This window comes from Pongo abelii, chromosome 6 (genome assembly GCF_028885655.2).
Source record: "Pongo abelii isolate AG06213 chromosome 6, NHGRI_mPonAbe1-v2.0_pri, whole genome shotgun sequence".
Taxonomy (NCBI): Eukaryota; Metazoa; Chordata; class Mammalia; order Primates; family Hominidae; genus Pongo; species Pongo abelii.
In genome coordinates, this window is record NC_071991.2 from 118,003,238 (window position 1) to 118,021,393 (window position 18,156).

General features: G+C 36.3%; 1 protein-coding gene across 1 annotated transcript in view; it reads left to right on the forward strand.

Annotated features, from left to right (window-relative positions):
* The window catches only part of KCND2 (potassium voltage-gated channel subfamily D member 2), a 482,527-nt gene that overhangs the window by 456,747 nt on the left and 7,624 nt on the right, over window positions 1-18,156 (forward strand). Inside the window, 1 exon segment of the mRNA NM_001133760.1 lies at window positions 10,333-10,495. Within this exon segment, the coding sequence (NP_001127232.1) occupies window positions 10,333-10,495 (163 nt within the window).

Genomic DNA, 18,156 nt, shown 5'->3' on the forward strand with positions numbered 1-18,156 from the left:
TGATACTTAAGGAGTAGATAATAGGTGGCAAAATTATCAGGACTTCTTTGGCAGAATTAGAAATAAAATATGTATTAGGTCATTACTGGATAATCCATAGGTAATTTTAAAAGTACAGTCAAAAATAAAATAGGTAAATACAACTTAAAAATGCCATGAGACCTCTAATAGCTAATGGATTTTAGGCTGTGTAAACTCACATGGGGGAAAAAAATTTGAATTAAATAGCTGCACTTCTTGCTTTAAGGCTGCCTAACTGACATTCTCCCCTAAGGCTGGCACTGCAGGCATACACCTGGGGACCAGCTTCTCTGTCTTCCCCTGGCAAAGGCACTTAGGAGTCTTTGAATAGATTGTAAGCAATGAACAGTTTCAGGGGTGTCAGCAAGTGAGAGTGGTGGCTGGTTATAAGAAAAAAGGCTTATCAACAGCACTGTCAAAGTGGCAAGGAATTTGGCTCCTTGGGTGACAGCCTGCAGGGCAGCAGCAGTGACTGGAACCATGCACCGTGGGGAGTTTCATCCAACAGAGTTACCTTTCAAAGGCCGGGAAGAGATGGAAGCAATGGCCACAGGTAACTAAAGAAAGTCCCCAGAGTGAAAGCAGCCCTGACAGTGTTGAAGATGAAACCTCTTGGGATGGAAAACCAAAACATGCATCTTAGGGAAGCTGGTGCCATCAGCCCAAAGCCAAAGTGATCAGGCATTCACTGGGACTTTGATTTACTTGATGGACTAATTTTTTTTTCTGTTGGAAGACAAACATGTCTCCCTCAATATACTCACAAGGTTTAACCAGAGAGGATCTTGTTAAGAAAAATAACTACCACACGATGGAATTTTCAGATAATTGCCAGTGCTCACTATCTAAGATTAGTAGCATCCAAGAGAAGAATAGATGGTTATGGAACAACTCAGCCACTTCACAGGCTGATGATGAGATTTAGAGAACAGAGTCTATATTTATTTGAATTGTTGGATATTTGAGAGGACAAAATCTGCCAAGTTGGAGTTATTTGTATTTTAAAATGATGGCCAAGCTGAGCATGGTGGTACATGCCTATTGTCCCAGCTACTCTGGAGGCTGAGGCTGAAGGTTCCCTTGAGTCCAGGATTTCTAGACTGTAGTACACTATGACTATACCTGTCAACAGCCACTGCACTCCAGTCTGGGCAACATAGTGAGACCTTGTCTCTTAAAAAAATTAAAATTAAAATCAACAAATTCTGGCCAGATTTATAGATTCATGTTTGTTAAGTATGTGACCATGGAAAACAGGTAGAAACTGGAAAAGTGGCAGGTCTTGCCACTTCTATTTTCATTTCAAATCATCTAGGTTAAAAATGGATTTCTCTGAGTATAAAAAGCAGGAAGCATAAACAGTGTAGAACCAGGTTATGCTGGGCATTTGGTCTAAGTATTGGAGAGGAATTTTAAAAAATTGAGATGGTGACATGGTGTTGGGCCTGGGGAAAAATAAGAAATCTGGTTCAGGAAAAAAAGAGGAAGAGACCTTTATTTCCCCTCACTCCCTGCCATATGTATTGTTTACCTTCAGACCTTTCCCTGAAGGATGTATTTAAGCAATAAATATTTCTTGAGTTCCAATTATTTGCTCAGCACTGGACAAGGTCTGTGCTAGACCTGGGTTTATAACAATGACATGATCCTTGACCTCACCGAACTCATGACCTAGCAAGAGAAGATAGGCCTGTAAAAATCTAATTCTACTCTCTCAGTTGCAAATAGCATTGAAGGCATAGCAAAGGGAGAGTGGATACTCTTATTGGATAGAGATAAAATTGTCAGGAAGTTTTTAAATAAGAATTGACATTTGAGCTTCATCAGTGTAAATTGGAAATTACTCAAAGGATTTATGCAGTAGGAGTGCCAAGAGGAATATTCTGGAAAGAACAGTATTACAAGACATACAGAAACGGAAAGACATAGTACATTCCAGTAATAGAAAGTTATTTGTTCCAGTGAGACTATGGAGTGTATGTGGGTGAGCAGTGGAGGATGAGGTGGCCAAGTCATGAAGAGCTGTGGTTATCATGCTAAAGAGCTTGGCTCTTTCCTGCAGGTGATGGAGAGACACTGAAGGCTTTTATGCAGGAGAATGACATGACCAGACTCACAGATATGTGAGAGTGAAAGGATAGCTCCAGGCAACAAAGACTAGGAACTCAAAGCACAGAAAAATATTTCCGGTGGCTCCACAGCTGGGAAAGCCAGTCCCTAGTGGGTTTTTTTGTTTGTTTTTAATGTGTACCTCTCATTAATCAGTTGTATATCTATTTTCATAACTTCTTTAAAAATCATAATCTTATAAAATGAGGAATAAAGTGTTAAAAACATGGCTCTGAAAGTCATATTTTGAATATAAAATATTCTGTAAAGGAGACTATATAGTCTTTTACTGATGGCATTCATTTAGGTAAAAAACACTTCATTAAAATGTTAGGTCAAAATCATATGTTCCATTTATAACCTTTAAAGCCTTGCCATAATCATATAATAGGCTAAAAGCAAGAGGAAAAAAATAGGAAACAGGAAAGAATTTTTTTTTAAAAAAAGCACACGCTAAAGAACGCAGTCAGTAAGCCCTGCTGAAATCCCACATTGAGGGTTTACTGTATAAATGTTGAGAATGTTGAGTAGATGTGCTAAAATCATCTTGGTTCTTTCCTTGATTTCTTCTTTTCTATACACAAATCTTAATCCTTTAATTTCATGTAATTTTCACACTAAGGGTCCTAGTTAAGGGTTTCTTATTTAAAATTGTGCCTTAGAGATACCTAGCATTACAGAAAATTACCTATCTTTGTAAAAGAAACACAAAATGCTGTCAGAATTATTTTAGCTCTTTTTGGAAACACCTTGAAAATAGATAATGTATGAAATTTGTGGGGTAGGGGTCAACTATTTCCAGAGGAATAAGATGCCCAAAATATATCCTAAATATTGCATGTGTGCAGGCAAAAGATAAGGAATCGGTATAGGCAATTTACTGGAAATACTTTTCTCGCTCTCAGCTTGTGAAAACCAGCAAAGACCTGGTTTGTTTCCAAACTTTCATTTAGGTTTTTATGCCCCCTAGTGGGTATTTGGTTTTTCTGCAATTATAAAATAATGCTGATATTTTTCAACAATTCCTTCGTGCACTGTGAGTTCAGACCCTTTATGTTGACAATATTTAACATCGATACTCCCTTAAGTATCTTAAGTATTCAAATGAGAAGTTTTAAACATTATTTGGGCTATAACACTTTGGATAATTTAATAACAGCTGTGAAAACACTTTTCATGAAAATGCATATGAAAACATATAGTATCATGGAGTTCCCTGACTCCCTTGAATTTATCCACGCAATCCTTGAAAGTTCATAGACTCCGAGGTAAAAATCTCTAATTAGGGTGTGGAATCCTCTAGCTTCCGCTTTCATTTAGTGGGCACTAATTAAGATTATCAATGCTGTGAATAGTGAAAAGAGTTTTTTTAAAATACACTGTTAAAAGTTAACAGTAGCTCATAATTTGGCTGAAACAAGAAATAACACAGAATACTTTAAACAACTATATACATTAGGTGATCAAAAAAAATGTTCTTGGGCTTTGATCGTATAGTAATTGATCCTCCAGGCAAGAGAGGTGGAGACAAAATCAAGGCAACTTTTTAGGCATATATCGATTTTAAAATGTCAAAGAGAAATCTGCCTATTGTGAAGTAATACCAGGGCCCCTCTGGCAAACAAGTTCAATACCACAAGCAGGTGTTATGTAACAACACTCAAAAAAAAGGTCATTTGCTATTTGCAAACATTACGGCTACTATAAAAATTATCCATCAAACTGTGATCCTTCTAGAATACCAAGCTGATGGCAGAAAATCCGTGAATAACATAGATACTCAGATCCTAAGTGGTAGAATTACTAGTTACAAAGTGATCCAGCTTCCAGGTCAGAAGAAATTGTTTCTTAGACCTCTCAGACTAACACTCTGGTCAAAGGGAAAAATTCAAAGGATAGGTCAATAATTTAAATGCACATAGACGTACACACATAATCAACTAACGGCTTTCACCAGGGCATTATACACATTACTTACTTTCATCTAACTTTTTAAAAGATACCTGCTTTTCAAATACTTACACTCCAAATACTGATTTATGTCCCATGTGAGTTTCTTTTAATTATTGTAGTAGTTGAAATGCAGTGTTTTTTGAACCAGCAACTTCCCTATACAATGTACAGAATGCTCCTGAACTTCTGTGCACCTGCACAAGATCTGTTCATTCGTTCTATTCCTTATACCTAGTAATTCACAATTTTTCCTTGTAAAAAATGAAAAAGATAATGTGAGAGACTGAGTTACAGTAAGCATCAAGGTTTATTTTAAAATCAGAATTTTCTTCCTGTTGTACAAGGATCTCTTCTATCTTCATGATTATTTATCGATTACATGACTTTTGTTTTCTCTTTTAGTATGTGTGGGACATACTTTCAGAGATGGAAAGTCATGCATTAGCTGGGGAGATTTGCCTTATATAACATTTGTACTCTATCAAATGAACATACATTTATACCCATCAAATAAAAAGAGAAAAAAATAGAAACTATATGAATAGGACTAGGAAGCTAACAGTACTGTTTGAAGATGGTGTAAGAAAATTCAAGGAATGTTTCTCCATTTGAGATGTAAAGACAGCCACACTCTAGTCATGCAACTTCTGAAGAAATACTAAACAGGGAAAAATTTAGTAAGGTATCAATAACATTTGGTTTACAATGAATTATGTTTTAAAATTATGCATATTTTCAACCTATCAATACTACTTGATAAATAGGAAGATGGATAGATGGATGAATGGATGCATTGTCTGCCTGAATTAATCAGATTTCACCAGATTTAGTATTAAGTAGAGTGCATGCCAGAATTCAAGAACTTTGCATGAAACTTTTTCTTAATATTTGAGACTGAAATCTTTAATAGCCAAAACTTAAATCTCTTCTGAGGAATTGGTCTTCCACCCAAAATAATCTTCAATATTTGGCAAAATATAAAATTTTAGCCAGTATTTTTGGGAAGTGTGCAAATTTATAATTAACATTTTTATGCAAAAGGCACTTCCATATTGTACCTTGTTAACCGATATGAGGAAGAAAGGGAGCCGTAAACATGAGGTCTGGCAGATGTCCAGGGTGAAAAAGGAGCAGAAGGAAACTGGTGGCTCTACTGACGTAGTAAATATAGGAGAAAGAAGGAAAACTTAAAAGCAGGGGAGAGTAGAAAGAGTATGGGGGGCCAGGCACGGTGGCTCATGCTTGTAATCCCAGCACTTTGGGAGACCGAGGCGGGTGGATCACAAAGTCAGGAGATCGAGACCATCCTGGCCAACATGGTGAAACCCCGTCTCTACTAAAAATATAAAAATTAGCTGGGTGTGGTGGCGTGTGCCTGTAATACCAGCCACGCGGAAGGCTGAGGCATGAGAATCGCTTGAACCCAGGAGGCAGAGGTTGTAGTGAGCCAAGGTGGCACCACTGCACTCCAGCCTGGCAACAGAGGGAGATTCTGTCTCAAAAAAAAAAAAAAGAAGAAAGAAAAGAAGAGGATAGGGAAAAGTTTCCTTTCAATTAACAATGTTCTATCTAAAATATTTGATAGTTATTCTCTCATGATATATTCTCTTGTTTCCTTCTTTTTTTTTTTTTTTTCTAATTTTGAGATGGAGTCTCGCTCTTGTTGCCCAGGCTGGAGTGCAATGGCGCCATCTCGGCTCGCTGCAACCTCTGCCTCCTGGGTTCAAGAGATTCTCCTGCCTCAGCCTCCCAAGTAGCTGAGATTACAGGCATGTGCTACCACACCCGGCTAACTTTGTATCTGTAGTAGAGATGGGGTTTCTCCATGTTGGTCAGGCTGGTCTTGAACTCCTGACTCAGATGATCCACCAGCCTCTGCCTCCCAAAGTGTTGGGATTACAGCTGTGAACCATCACGCCCGGCCTCCTTCTTACTTTTTTGCGAATTCATTCTTTATCTTCTTAGACTTTAGGGGCTTCTTATAGTCTTTTAATCAATCTTATTAAATACAGAAAAAATATATATACGAATATAAACCCCACATTATGTCATGTTTTGGTGTAACTTTTTTGGGAAATGATTTTTCAAAGACTGCGTACATAATATAAAACTCTGAAGAAAAACAGAAAGAATGAAATAAATAATCCTACTGGGCTTAGCATAAATTTACAAACAAGGAGTCAGGAAAAATGAGATGTATTTTTTTTTATAGTGAATGTAAATAATAAAGTACCAACAGGAAACCAAGTTGCCTAGGATATAAATAATCATTAAAAGGTGGCAGTATTTTAGAAACACTTAAACTTTCAATGATCATTTCACCACGGTAAGTGTCACTTCTCAATATAAGCTTTCTATTCTAAGCCTTTCCTCCACGGAATTTCAGAGAGATGTGATTCCTGAGGTGTATAATGCTGTTTTGCTTCTTGCTATGAGTTTGAATACTAGTTAGAAGATCTTTTGTTAAACAAAGAAAAGCAGCTGCTTTTGCCAATGAGATATATCCCATCCCTAGCAGATTCTGTGCTTAATTACAAGTTTGCAGATAAAAATTACCCATTTCCATTTCTCCAGTTCACTACTAAATGAGAAGAGAGACAAAATGAGTAATGTAAAAACAGACATGAATCATACTATATTTTTTGCTCTTCTCCAACATATTCAAATAGTGAGGTATGCTTAAAATATTACAAATATCAACAGCAGTCAACTTTAAACTGGTAAAGGGAGCAGGGAGAAGGACAGAGAGAGTAATGTAAATTGTACCAAGGAGTATGAGGAAGCAGGCAGCTGGTGTTCCATGGGAACCAGCCAAGGGCTCAGGCTGTCCTTACATGAGAAATTGCAGGACAGCCTGGACTGTCTTAGCACCCCTGCCTGTTCTACTTCCTTGTATTCTCTTACCATCTCCTCTGCTTTCTCTCACAACAGCAGAGCCTTGGAGACCATCCTAACGGGCTATAACATGGGGAAACTCTGTGTCTCTACCCAAGAGTATAAACATGAGAGATGTACCCACTGATGAACACTTTGTGCCCCCTTCCTCTTCTCACCATAATCATTGCAGTCCTGCCCAGTCCTTGCAAATACTCACCTGTGCTTTCTCAGTTGTGAAGGAATGTTGGATTATAAAACAAAGATGGTAGAGCTAAAAAATAAATATTTTATTTGGTGTAGATTAGCATAGCTTTATGACACGAAGCTTCACTTATGTATCTGCAACTTCTTTTACCTTATGAATCCTTCTAGACTGTGAATTTGCTGCCTTTCAATAAACTGGTGTATCTCCTTACTTTTCGTAATTTTCTCTAATAATTGCAAGTATGCTAAGCTTGCCTATCCTATGACATAGTGAACCTAGAATACAAAAAGTAAACAATAAACAATGATTTTTAAAAATCTTTCAAGGGCAACAGAAACTATATGATGGATTCACTTAGCTAGTTTATATATTTATATTTTAAAAGGTTTATTTTAATTACATGGACTCAGTCCTTGTATTCTTTAGCCATAATAAATAATTGAGTTTTTATTAAAAATCAAATCCCTTTTTTAAAAGCCGTGTGTGTGTGCGTGTGCGTGTGTGTGTGTGTGTCTGTGTGTGTGCCTTCTCTGGGGCTTACTGCATACTCAGTGCAAAGAGAAAAAACATTGTGTATAAAATATGACTGGACATTCAATGTGAACTGTGACAGATACATAATTTGGCTCATATGTACACAGCATTGTATAAAAAGGAGTTGAACTTCCAATCCCACTGATATACCTCTATAGTAAGAATATCCCCAAGACTTTTAAAAATCATCTTCTAAATTCCTTTAGCTTTCACTGTTTCTTCACTAACATAACCTTTAGATTATAATTTAGCTTCCCAGATAGAAGGAGATCATGTTTTATATGAACACAGCATTCTGGTTCTTAGGTTATTATTTTTGTACTATAAATTAATACTGTTATTCTGGTGCCAAAGCCTTGTGGGAGCTTCAGCTATGTTAAATTAGCCCAACTACTGATCACCCACAAACACCAACAGGAATGAGTACCTGGATCTTCACATCAAAGGACCAGAGCTCAGAATAGGGTCACTAATTGTGGCACTAGATAGTATCACCTTCTGTCTCTCTCAACAGTTTTTCTTCAGCCAATTCCTCTCCATCTCCATATTGACACACATATGTTTTCCCACAAAACAACGTTAGAGTGACTATTGCCTAGGCTACCTCTCAAGATACAATATAACCCCAACTCCTCCTAAACTCCCTTGAGTATGGATTCTAGTATGTGAGTTCCTTTGATCCCTGTCTCTCAGGACTACACTCTCTGAGCATTGAGCTCTCCAAAGCCCCAGAGTGAGCATGGAGTAGTTGGAGCTCAGACACAGCTGGATAACTTCTGCAATAGTAAGATGGAAAGCACTCCTCCTTGTACCCCGCCCTGGGAGTGCACTCTTAGACAAAGTCTCCATCAGTAAAGAAGAGAAAGTGTATTCATTCAACTAATATGTAGTAGGAGCTGGCCTTATGCTCAGGAAACACAAAGTAGAACAGCTCCTGCTTTAGCAAGTTTACATTCTAATGTCAGTAGGGTGGATGAGGAATGAAAAAATAAATCAATAAATAAGAAAATCTTACTTGTTAATAAGTACTCTGAAGATAATCAAATGAGGAAATGTTATAGAGAATGATTAGGGAAGAGAATAAGACTACTGTGAATTAGGTGGCCAGAAAATCACTTGGAGGGAGACATTTAAATGGCACCCTGAATAATCACCATCTGGGGGCTGCACACAAAACAGAAGGCCAGATGGCCAGTGTGGCCAGAGGCCAGTGAGCTTGGTGAAAGGTGGTGTAAAATACAGGCAGGAACTAAATGAGGTAGGCCCTTGGAGGCAAAACTGAGGAGTTTGGATTTATTTCAGTTTCAAGTCCATTTCAGGGTTTAAGCAACATAGCAGTAGTCTAATCTCCATTTTTAAAACCAAAGTTCTGGCTGCTATGTTGGCATGAATTGGAAAGTGGTAAATGTAGAAAAGAGAGTCAGGTAAGAAGCTATATCTATGGCTCTGGCAAGAAATGACCATGGTTTGGTTTATTGTCATAAAGAGACTTGAATGGGATACAATTTGGTTTGCCCAGAGACAACAAGACCAGCTAAGAGACGAAATGTTGATACTGGCAATCAGGGCGATGGCTCTTCCAATTTTGGTGTGAACAACTGCATGGTGGTGGTTCTGTTTAATTATAGGTGGCAGAATTGTGGGAGGAAAAGATTTGAGAGAGGAAGAGGAAGCTAGGGAAATAAGAGTTCCATTTTGGTTAATTTAAATTTTAATGGGCTCTTAAGCATCCAGAGGTAGAAATAATCAGACCAGACCACTCAAGATATGAATCTGATTTTCAGGAGAGACATCATGGCTGTCAATATAAATCAAAAGCATCAGCTGCATAGAGATAGTTTTAAGCTATGAGATTGGACAAAGTCACATAGGAAGTGGGTTTATATGGAGAAGATAAGAGGACTGAAGACTGAGACCTAAAGTACTCTAAGGTTTAGAAATCAGATAAGGGGAAGGGAGGCAGAAAAAAAGATGGAGAAGTGGTGGCCAATGAGGTAGGAGGGAGAATAAGAATATTTTCTAATACTAAAGCCAAGAATAAAAGGAGTCTTTCAAGGAGAGAATAGTCAACTAATAAGCTACAAATGAGAGATTGAGTTAGATTTTTATGGAGAAATGGCCATTAGATTTCACAAGTGAAGGTTAATGGGGACCTTGAAAAGTTTATTTTTTAAATGATGACATCTGGTGAAAGGAATGTGATGTGCTACTTTTTCTACTTAAATTTCATAACCAATTGAATGTTGAAAAAACTAAGTGGAAAATTGTGTTATCCAGACTCTAAATTTCAGCATAGAATTATTGAGTATTAAACAAATGTAAAGAACTATGTCACAGCATATAAAGGAAAAATTGAAGAGCTATCATTACATTATCTGACTTAAAATATTTTGCAATCAAAAAGATTCCTTAATGTTAGAATCACTTTCTACAAGGTTGAAAGGTAATTTTTATATTCAGATATTTATAATTTCTGACATTAAAGTCTGAAGCCATGTATATTATAGTCACAAAGTAGAAACAGATATGTCCAAAAAATCATTTGACTTAAAGGAAAAAATTCTTTGTTTCAGGTAGAAATGTCTTTCTGTGACTTAAAACAATATATATATATATATTTTTCTTTAACCCAGGTATGGTGACATGGTGCCAAAAACCATAGCAGGGAAGATTTTTGGTTCTATCTGTTCGCTGAGTGGGGTCTTGGTCATTGCTCTACCCGTTCCAGTGATTGTATCCAACTTCAGTCGCATCTACCACCAGAATCAACGAGCAGACAAACGAAGGGCACAAAAGGTGCGTATTCAACTCTGTGCAACCATGGTTTAGCACTTCCCACTTTTTATAATGAGCTTTAAAATTTCTTAATGGTTATTCAGTGCTCTGGATTGGTCAGTAGTTGCATCAATCAGGACCGAGTAGGTTATTCTACACTAAAAAGAAACGTAACATCTCAGTGGCTTAAAACAATAAGCAATATTTCTGAATCATGCTACAAGTCCATTACTTGTCCAGAGAATAGAGAGTCCATCTTGACAGTGTACTTCTGCAGTCACTCCAGCAGGAGTAAAGGGCATGATGAATCACACACTGCTTCCTAATGTCCCTCCTGGAAGTGGTTTGAGTCACTTTCTTGTGTATTGCATTAACGAAAGCAAATCACACAGCAATGTCTAATTTCAAAGTGGGCAGGAAAATACAATTCTACTGTGGGGCCAGAAGCAGAAAATAAGAAATATTTGACGAACAGCACTAATGACAGCAAAATCAGAAACAGATTCTTGGCAAATTTTATTAAACTCAGATTTCTAGATCTGATTCATTGAGTCTCTATCTATCAAGGGTCAAGCTGGTTCCAGTAGATGAGGGTTATTAAAGGGCACCAAGATGTGTCTCAGATATTTTACATAGTTGACACAGGAAGTAATCTGATCATCTGTAGCTGAATTTCATTCTCATCCCAGCAGCTTACCGTTTGTTTGAACTTCATGCCAGGTAATTAATCCCTCTAAGAATAAGCATAGTGTACACTCAACTATAAAATGGGGAAAATAATAAATAATAAGATTAAGATTATATACAAGTATATATAAATTTATATAAACACATCATATTATCAATATTTAATGTTTACTGATGGTTTACATGTGTCAGACATTAGCCTAATGTTTTTCACAAAAGAATTCATATGTTAAAAGACAAACCTTAGCCAAATTAAATTGAAAAGTTTAATTGAGCAAAGAACAATTCATGATTTGGGCAGCCTTTGAAGCCAGAGTAAGCTCAGAAACTCCAGCACAGCCACATGGTAGAAAAAGATTTACAGGCAGTAAAAGGAAAGTGACATACAGAAAACAAAAGTGAGGTACAGAAACAGTTGTACTGATTATAGCTCAGCGTTTGCCTTATTTGAACACAGTTTGAACAGTTGGACCCCTTTGATGGGCCAAAACTCAGCGGTTGGCACAAGAGTGGGTTACAGTCTGTTTACTCCTCCATATAAGTTACAGTTCACTATGCGTAGAGAAACTTTAAGCTAAACTTAAAATATGTAAGGAGGCAACTTTAGGTTAAACTTGAGTCAACACATGCAACCTTCACAAAAACTCTAGTGTTAGTTACCATTATTATCCTCATTTTATAGATGGGAATCCTCAAGTACCCCCAAATTAAGCAATTGTAAGGTCACATACCTGTTAAGTTGGAGATCCACCATTCCATCCAAGCCAGTCTGGCTCCCAGGTTCATATACACAAACACTATGATAAGGTGCCTCTCAGAAAAGCTAGGTAAATGTTAGTATACTTCCCTTCCCCAATCTTTGTCAAAATAGTCACCTTGAGAGGCAGGACCCTTGTTGCTTAGAAATAATCTTGGAAATCTCTTTTGTAGTTTCCTTTGGACTTATGGCACTGTATTTCCAGCGTTCTTCATGGTCATTATATTTTTGTCCTTTAAGGATAGATTCATTTTTTAAAAAATATCCAAAACCATTCATAATCATGACTAAAGTGGATGCAAAACCTGGGTGATGTGTTATAACTACAAAATATCATGAGAGACTTTGGTATAGTTATTCACTGGCTTTGTAGGTAATTCCAGAACGGGATCTTAAGCACGCATATGAACAATGTCAGCCTCTTAAGTAAAGTATACAATCTCATAAAGTCAGTCTTTGGAAAGTTCTAGTTAATCAGTGTGGCCACACAGCATATTTGTCCAGAGAACTAATTTATGCCCACTGTCAAAGATCTTCCTTTAGCAAAGAATCACTTTTTCAAGCTCTGTAGTTACTTGCTTTATGGAACCCTTCATTTTTGGACAAATGCCTAGCCTTTAATTATTACAGAGAAGAGTTAGAAATAGTCCAGTCAACGTGGATATAGAGAACTGATCATCTAACAAGTAAGGAGGAGTAGAAAAAGTCACCCTGTGGACAGTTGTAGTCTTATGTAGGGAATACATACCCTTGGCAAGCAGAGGTAAAGGGATTTCAGCCACAACTGACCCCACCACCAGGGACCTTCAAGCGTCACAATCATGATGCTGCCCATACAGTACAGTCCCTCTACTGAGTACAAATACGCATTGTCTAAAATAACAGGATCCTACCAAAAGTTTAACTTTCAACCACCCATCTATCTCCATTCTAGAAATTTCTCCTTTAGTATAGGAGCCAACTGTATGAAAACTATAGAAAGCACAAATGTAAATTTCTGATAAACCAATTTCCCAAACACCTGTATTTCTTCAGAGTTTGTCATCTGCAACAAAGAAATCAATAAAGAAAACCTTAGAATATTTTAGAAGCCTTTTGGTCTACTAAATATTAAATACTAAAATACATTTAGAAATCAAAAGTAAATAATGTGACATTCTAAAAGTACACTAATTGAAAAGTATATTTTGTGAATGCTTTTTGGTATCTTTAAAATATTTGCTATATTTTTAGTCTCTGCCATAATGCAATGAATTTTAGAGTTTTACTACTGAAAAAATTGGATTAATAAAGTCAAATATAATAACCAAGTATAATATGTCCAGTATGTAGACTGTGACCAATAAACTGAACATAATCTTCTAAGAAAGAACAGTGGATATGAACTAAATAAGTTACCGGGGGATATTTTCTATTTTTCTTCCCAAGAGATTGGGGGAAAAAAAAGCAGAACAAACACCCATTAGGCTAAGACAGTTTATTTATCTGGGACTGGGCTATGTGCCAAATATTAAAGTTATGCAAAAATGACCAGCTAATTCACTCAAGCAAGCATTCAATTCAGTAAAAACATCAGTCAAACTGACTAATAAAAGTAATATTCCAAAATGATTTTTTAGACCATATTTTTGGTGTTTAATTCGATTGCCACGCCAAGACCAAGCAAAAGCATGAAATAGACACAATATTAATTTTAGAAAATTCCTATCATCATCATCAGAAATACTTTCCTTCTTCTAAGTTCTTCCATTTGCAAGTACTCTTCCTACTTTTGCTACCCACTTCTGCCATTTACAGGGAATACATCGTTTACCCCATTTCTATCAATCCTTGATAAAGTCTTAACTAAATACTGACATGCTGGTGGGTATAGGTCTAAACCGTGACACCTCTCCTCTACTCTCACCATTGGTAATTATATTTTAATAGATTTACTGATTCTCATAGTTATTCTATAAATATTTACTGAGTATAATGTATTAGCCAAAATAAAACTAGATTAATGCAATGACAAGGGGCAGGTTGACATTTTGAAGCAGCTCTTTTAATATATGGATCACATCACCTAATCATCTGCACACTCACAGGCTAACCTGTGAGTAATTATCATATAATAATCACAGTAGTAATTATAGTTATAATTTAATAATACTAATTGCAACAACAAAAACCCTCACTAGTTTCTAGAATGTCCCAGGTGTTTTATATCTGGTTTTTTTTTTGTAATATTCACGATCAACTTGCAAAGGAAGTATACTATTTCCATTTTACAGGTAACTTGCTCATGCTCACAAACCTAGTGATTAAAGTCCAAGGCAATAAAATTCTAGTATTATTTGAACTACGAATGTTTTAGGATATTCCTATAGATAATTCTAAATGCAGTGAGAAGCTTAGAATCAATAAGCCAATGTATAGTGTAATATTTTTAATTTTCACATTAAAATTTTCACATTGACTTAGAAAGATACTACCCATATGTAGTCTGCCATTTACCACACCTTGCTAGGGTGGTTTTCAAACTTTAGATTCATTAGAATCATCTGGAAAGCTTCTACACACACACACACACACACACACACACAAACAGATTGTTGAGCCCTACTCCCAAAACATCAGACTCTGTAGTTTTGGGTTAGAACCTGAAAATTTGCTAATAAATTCCCAGGTGATGCTGATATTGCTGTTTGGGAGACCACATTTTGAGAACCACTCCCTAGTACATTCAGCAATGTCCAAATCAAAGGTTTTTTTTAAGTAGAATAATGAAAAAGCAAGAAATAACTACTTGCTAGAACCTGAGAATAATCTCTTAGGTTATCTACTATTAAAAACAAAATTACCCAGTTCCTAATTCCACCTAAGAATTTGGTCTTGGATGCCCTCCTATATCCTCTTTCAGTTCTCGCCACTTCCAACATGGAATCCTCTTGTACACCTCTCATTGCTTAGCCTCTTCCACTGACCCAAATCCTAGCCCTTTTTCTGCTTAGCCCTGCCATCTCCAGGATTAACTAAGTTCTGGACCTAGGAATATTGCATTGTCTGCCACTGACTTCTTTCCTCTCTTTTTATTGTTGTTTGGTACTAACTTGTCTCATTTCTAGCACAGTTATTTTTCTTTGCAAGTGAAAAGATTCCAATAAATGCCTTAAACTTCTAAAAGGTGATAAAGTTTACTATGCTACCTCCAACTGAGACATTTTACTAATCCTTAAATGAAAGAAACAACTGTAAGCATAATTTCCAGAATGCACGTTACAGGGAGTGTGGAGGCAGGTATTTGAGGAATAAGGAATTACCAAAGAGAAATACCTTCTTTACCTCACTTTTAAGTCTGCCTGGGATACCTTTATTTGTCAAAATATTTTATGATTTGGTAACAAGATGGCCCAATAAATTCCTTTAATCTACCTCATACCTCATCTAGAAATGACTGACCGTTTAAAGAAATCAATGTCTCAGTGGTGTTTGGCTTATAGATCCTTCTCAGATTGACTTCCACCCTCTGTTCCACAACATACCCTATAAAGTTTAGGTCACTTGGTGTAATTAAAAAACAATCTACTTGATAAAACCCATTGTGTTCCACTGCATTCTAGCCTGTGAGTACTTCACAATACAAGATTTCTATGTCAAATTTGTTTGAGGAAATTTGCAGATTATATATCCCTGTTCTTCTCACAGTGATCATCCACAATGTCACATGGTGTGAGGAACCCAAGAGCAAAGAAACCTGTTCAACACCTCAGCATTTCCCAGCCTTTTCTTGACCACAGAACCAGTCATTTGCTTCATCTGTTTGATTTAGATTTTACTTACTACACTTACGAATTCCTTGGAACCAACTTTGAGAAATCCTGCTAAGATTAGATGATTAGACAAACACTGCAGCTATGAAGAATTGGGATGCATAGGAAGAATATGTTTATGAGACAGACAACTTTTTTTCCAAACACCATCACCATTTAAGGCAAATAAATTATTTGAAAATAACTATAAAGTTTTTTTTACACTGAAAATGTAAACCTTGCTTTAATTAAAATTTAAGAATTCTCCTACTTTTCATACAGCTAAGATAAAGTACTTACTGAAAATTTTCTCTAACTTTCATATTATTTGCTGGTACTTTGCCATGCCAGAAGTTGTGTGTCCTAAAAGGGTCGGGGGTAAGACACTGAAAGGAATACATTTATTTTTACCAGCAGATGGCTTTCTTTTAACCTCCCAATTACATAATTGGTGCTGCCAAGATTGTCATACTGAGTGGGTCAGAAGTAAAATGATTTCCTAAAATATCTTTGTAAAATAATTTCCCTCAATTACCTGCTGGAACCAAAGAGGTAATCACAAGTCATAAAGGCTAGCATTCAACAGGCATTTGTTGTGGTGCTCCGAAAGACCAATTAAACCAATTAACTCCTATGGAATTGTAGTCGGGTCAAAGAAAAGCCATGATTGAAATTGAGATGGGAAGTTCTTTTTCTAACACACTGCATGACTTAGCAAAAATGAATAGTCTGTCTCTAAAGCAACTTCTTCTTTTTCCCTAAGCTTAAAACTACTTCTGCAGTAGTGTTTGCTACCGTATGTAGGCTTTCCATTATATGATGAGAAATATGTGTCATTTTATTTCGCTGGACAGTATTTTTGGTTAATGTATATGTTTCCTTAATAAAAGAAAACAGTTTTACCCAATGCTGCTGCTGAATGCTTAGAGAATGAAGGGAGGGAGGGAGGAGTTGGGAGTCAGGAGTAGAAAGGCAATGAATATTCCAGGAGACTAAAGAGACTTTAAGACTGAAATTTCAACAATAATCCCTTTTTGGAAACCAATATATAAATTGCTTATTTCTGAATTATTAAGCTAATTCTGAGTTGTTTCCAAATGTCCTTGTCACTTGCTACTGTTTCACTGAGTCTGATCTGAAATCCTGAAACTGCAGCCAAGCTTTTGAAGTTAAAATTTTTCTACCTTCCAATTTCATTCTCTACTATTGTGTCAGTATTTTGAGTGATCTAAACATTATGTTTCCAACAAAGAATGAAATTTGTCTAATTTTCTCATCATTTATAAATATGGTCTTTGTACAAAGTATATTATTTTAACCTGGAATCAGCACACAGGAAGAATAAATTTAGGAAGGAAGGGAGGAGGGGTGGAGTTAAAGACAGATGATATCTTAATGCGATTTTGAGAGCTTCAGACATCTCAGTGCTACTCTCAAATGATATGTGTGAAAGGCATCTTGGTACAATAACTTTGGAGGGAGATTTGGTAAGACTTAACAAAAGAAACACACACACACACACACACACACACACACGTGCACTCCCTTTGGTCCAGGAATAATTTTGCTTTCAGAAATATGTCTTGTTGATAAGCTCATCATCATATTCAAAGCAGACAGCCTTGCTTATAGTTGCCAAAGATGCTTTAAAAATTAATTGGCAGTTGGCCTGGTAAATAAATAATTATTTGTTTATACCATGGTGTATTATACATTCACAAAAAATGAGGTGGATCTTTATATGTATATATGGAAGGAGTTCCAAGATGTAATTTAAAAACACAACTAAATGCAGAAGAGTGTGAGGAGTATTCTCTGGAATAAAAATGTATATAAAAAATAATAAAAATGTAGATACATGTGAATATATCTACTTGCTCTTTTATGCTTAGCAAATTTCTCACAGGATTCTCTAGAAATATTACCAGTGATTGATTCTGAAGCCTAGGAGTGGGATGGCTCCAGGGTCAGAGACAATTGTTTGCATGCACTTCTGTAGTATTAAAAATTTTGTCATATGTATATATTTATTTTTCATTTAAAAAATCTAGATAATTTTAAAATTTTTATTAAAAAGAGCATTCCAGGACTTGAGACTAAAGATAGTATTTTTCTAGGTTGTTTAGAAGGGAAAAAGAAGGAGTTTTGTGAGATAAGATTACAGGAAACTTATCTAAGTCATCCCAGTCTCTGTTTTATATACACTTGCTAGCTACATGTAATACAAATAGAATGGTCACCAAAATAGTGCTCTCCAGGAAGGGAAAACGAGACTCTTTCCATGACGGTCTAAATGCACATCAACAACAGCAGTTAGAAAGTAGAATGGAATATCAGAAATCTGGCTACACAGCCAGATCCTTAGTACTTTCACTTTAGGGATCTCACTGTAACTTAAAGGAACAATTGAACTGGCCACCTAAACCCTCTACATTGAAGGATATTCT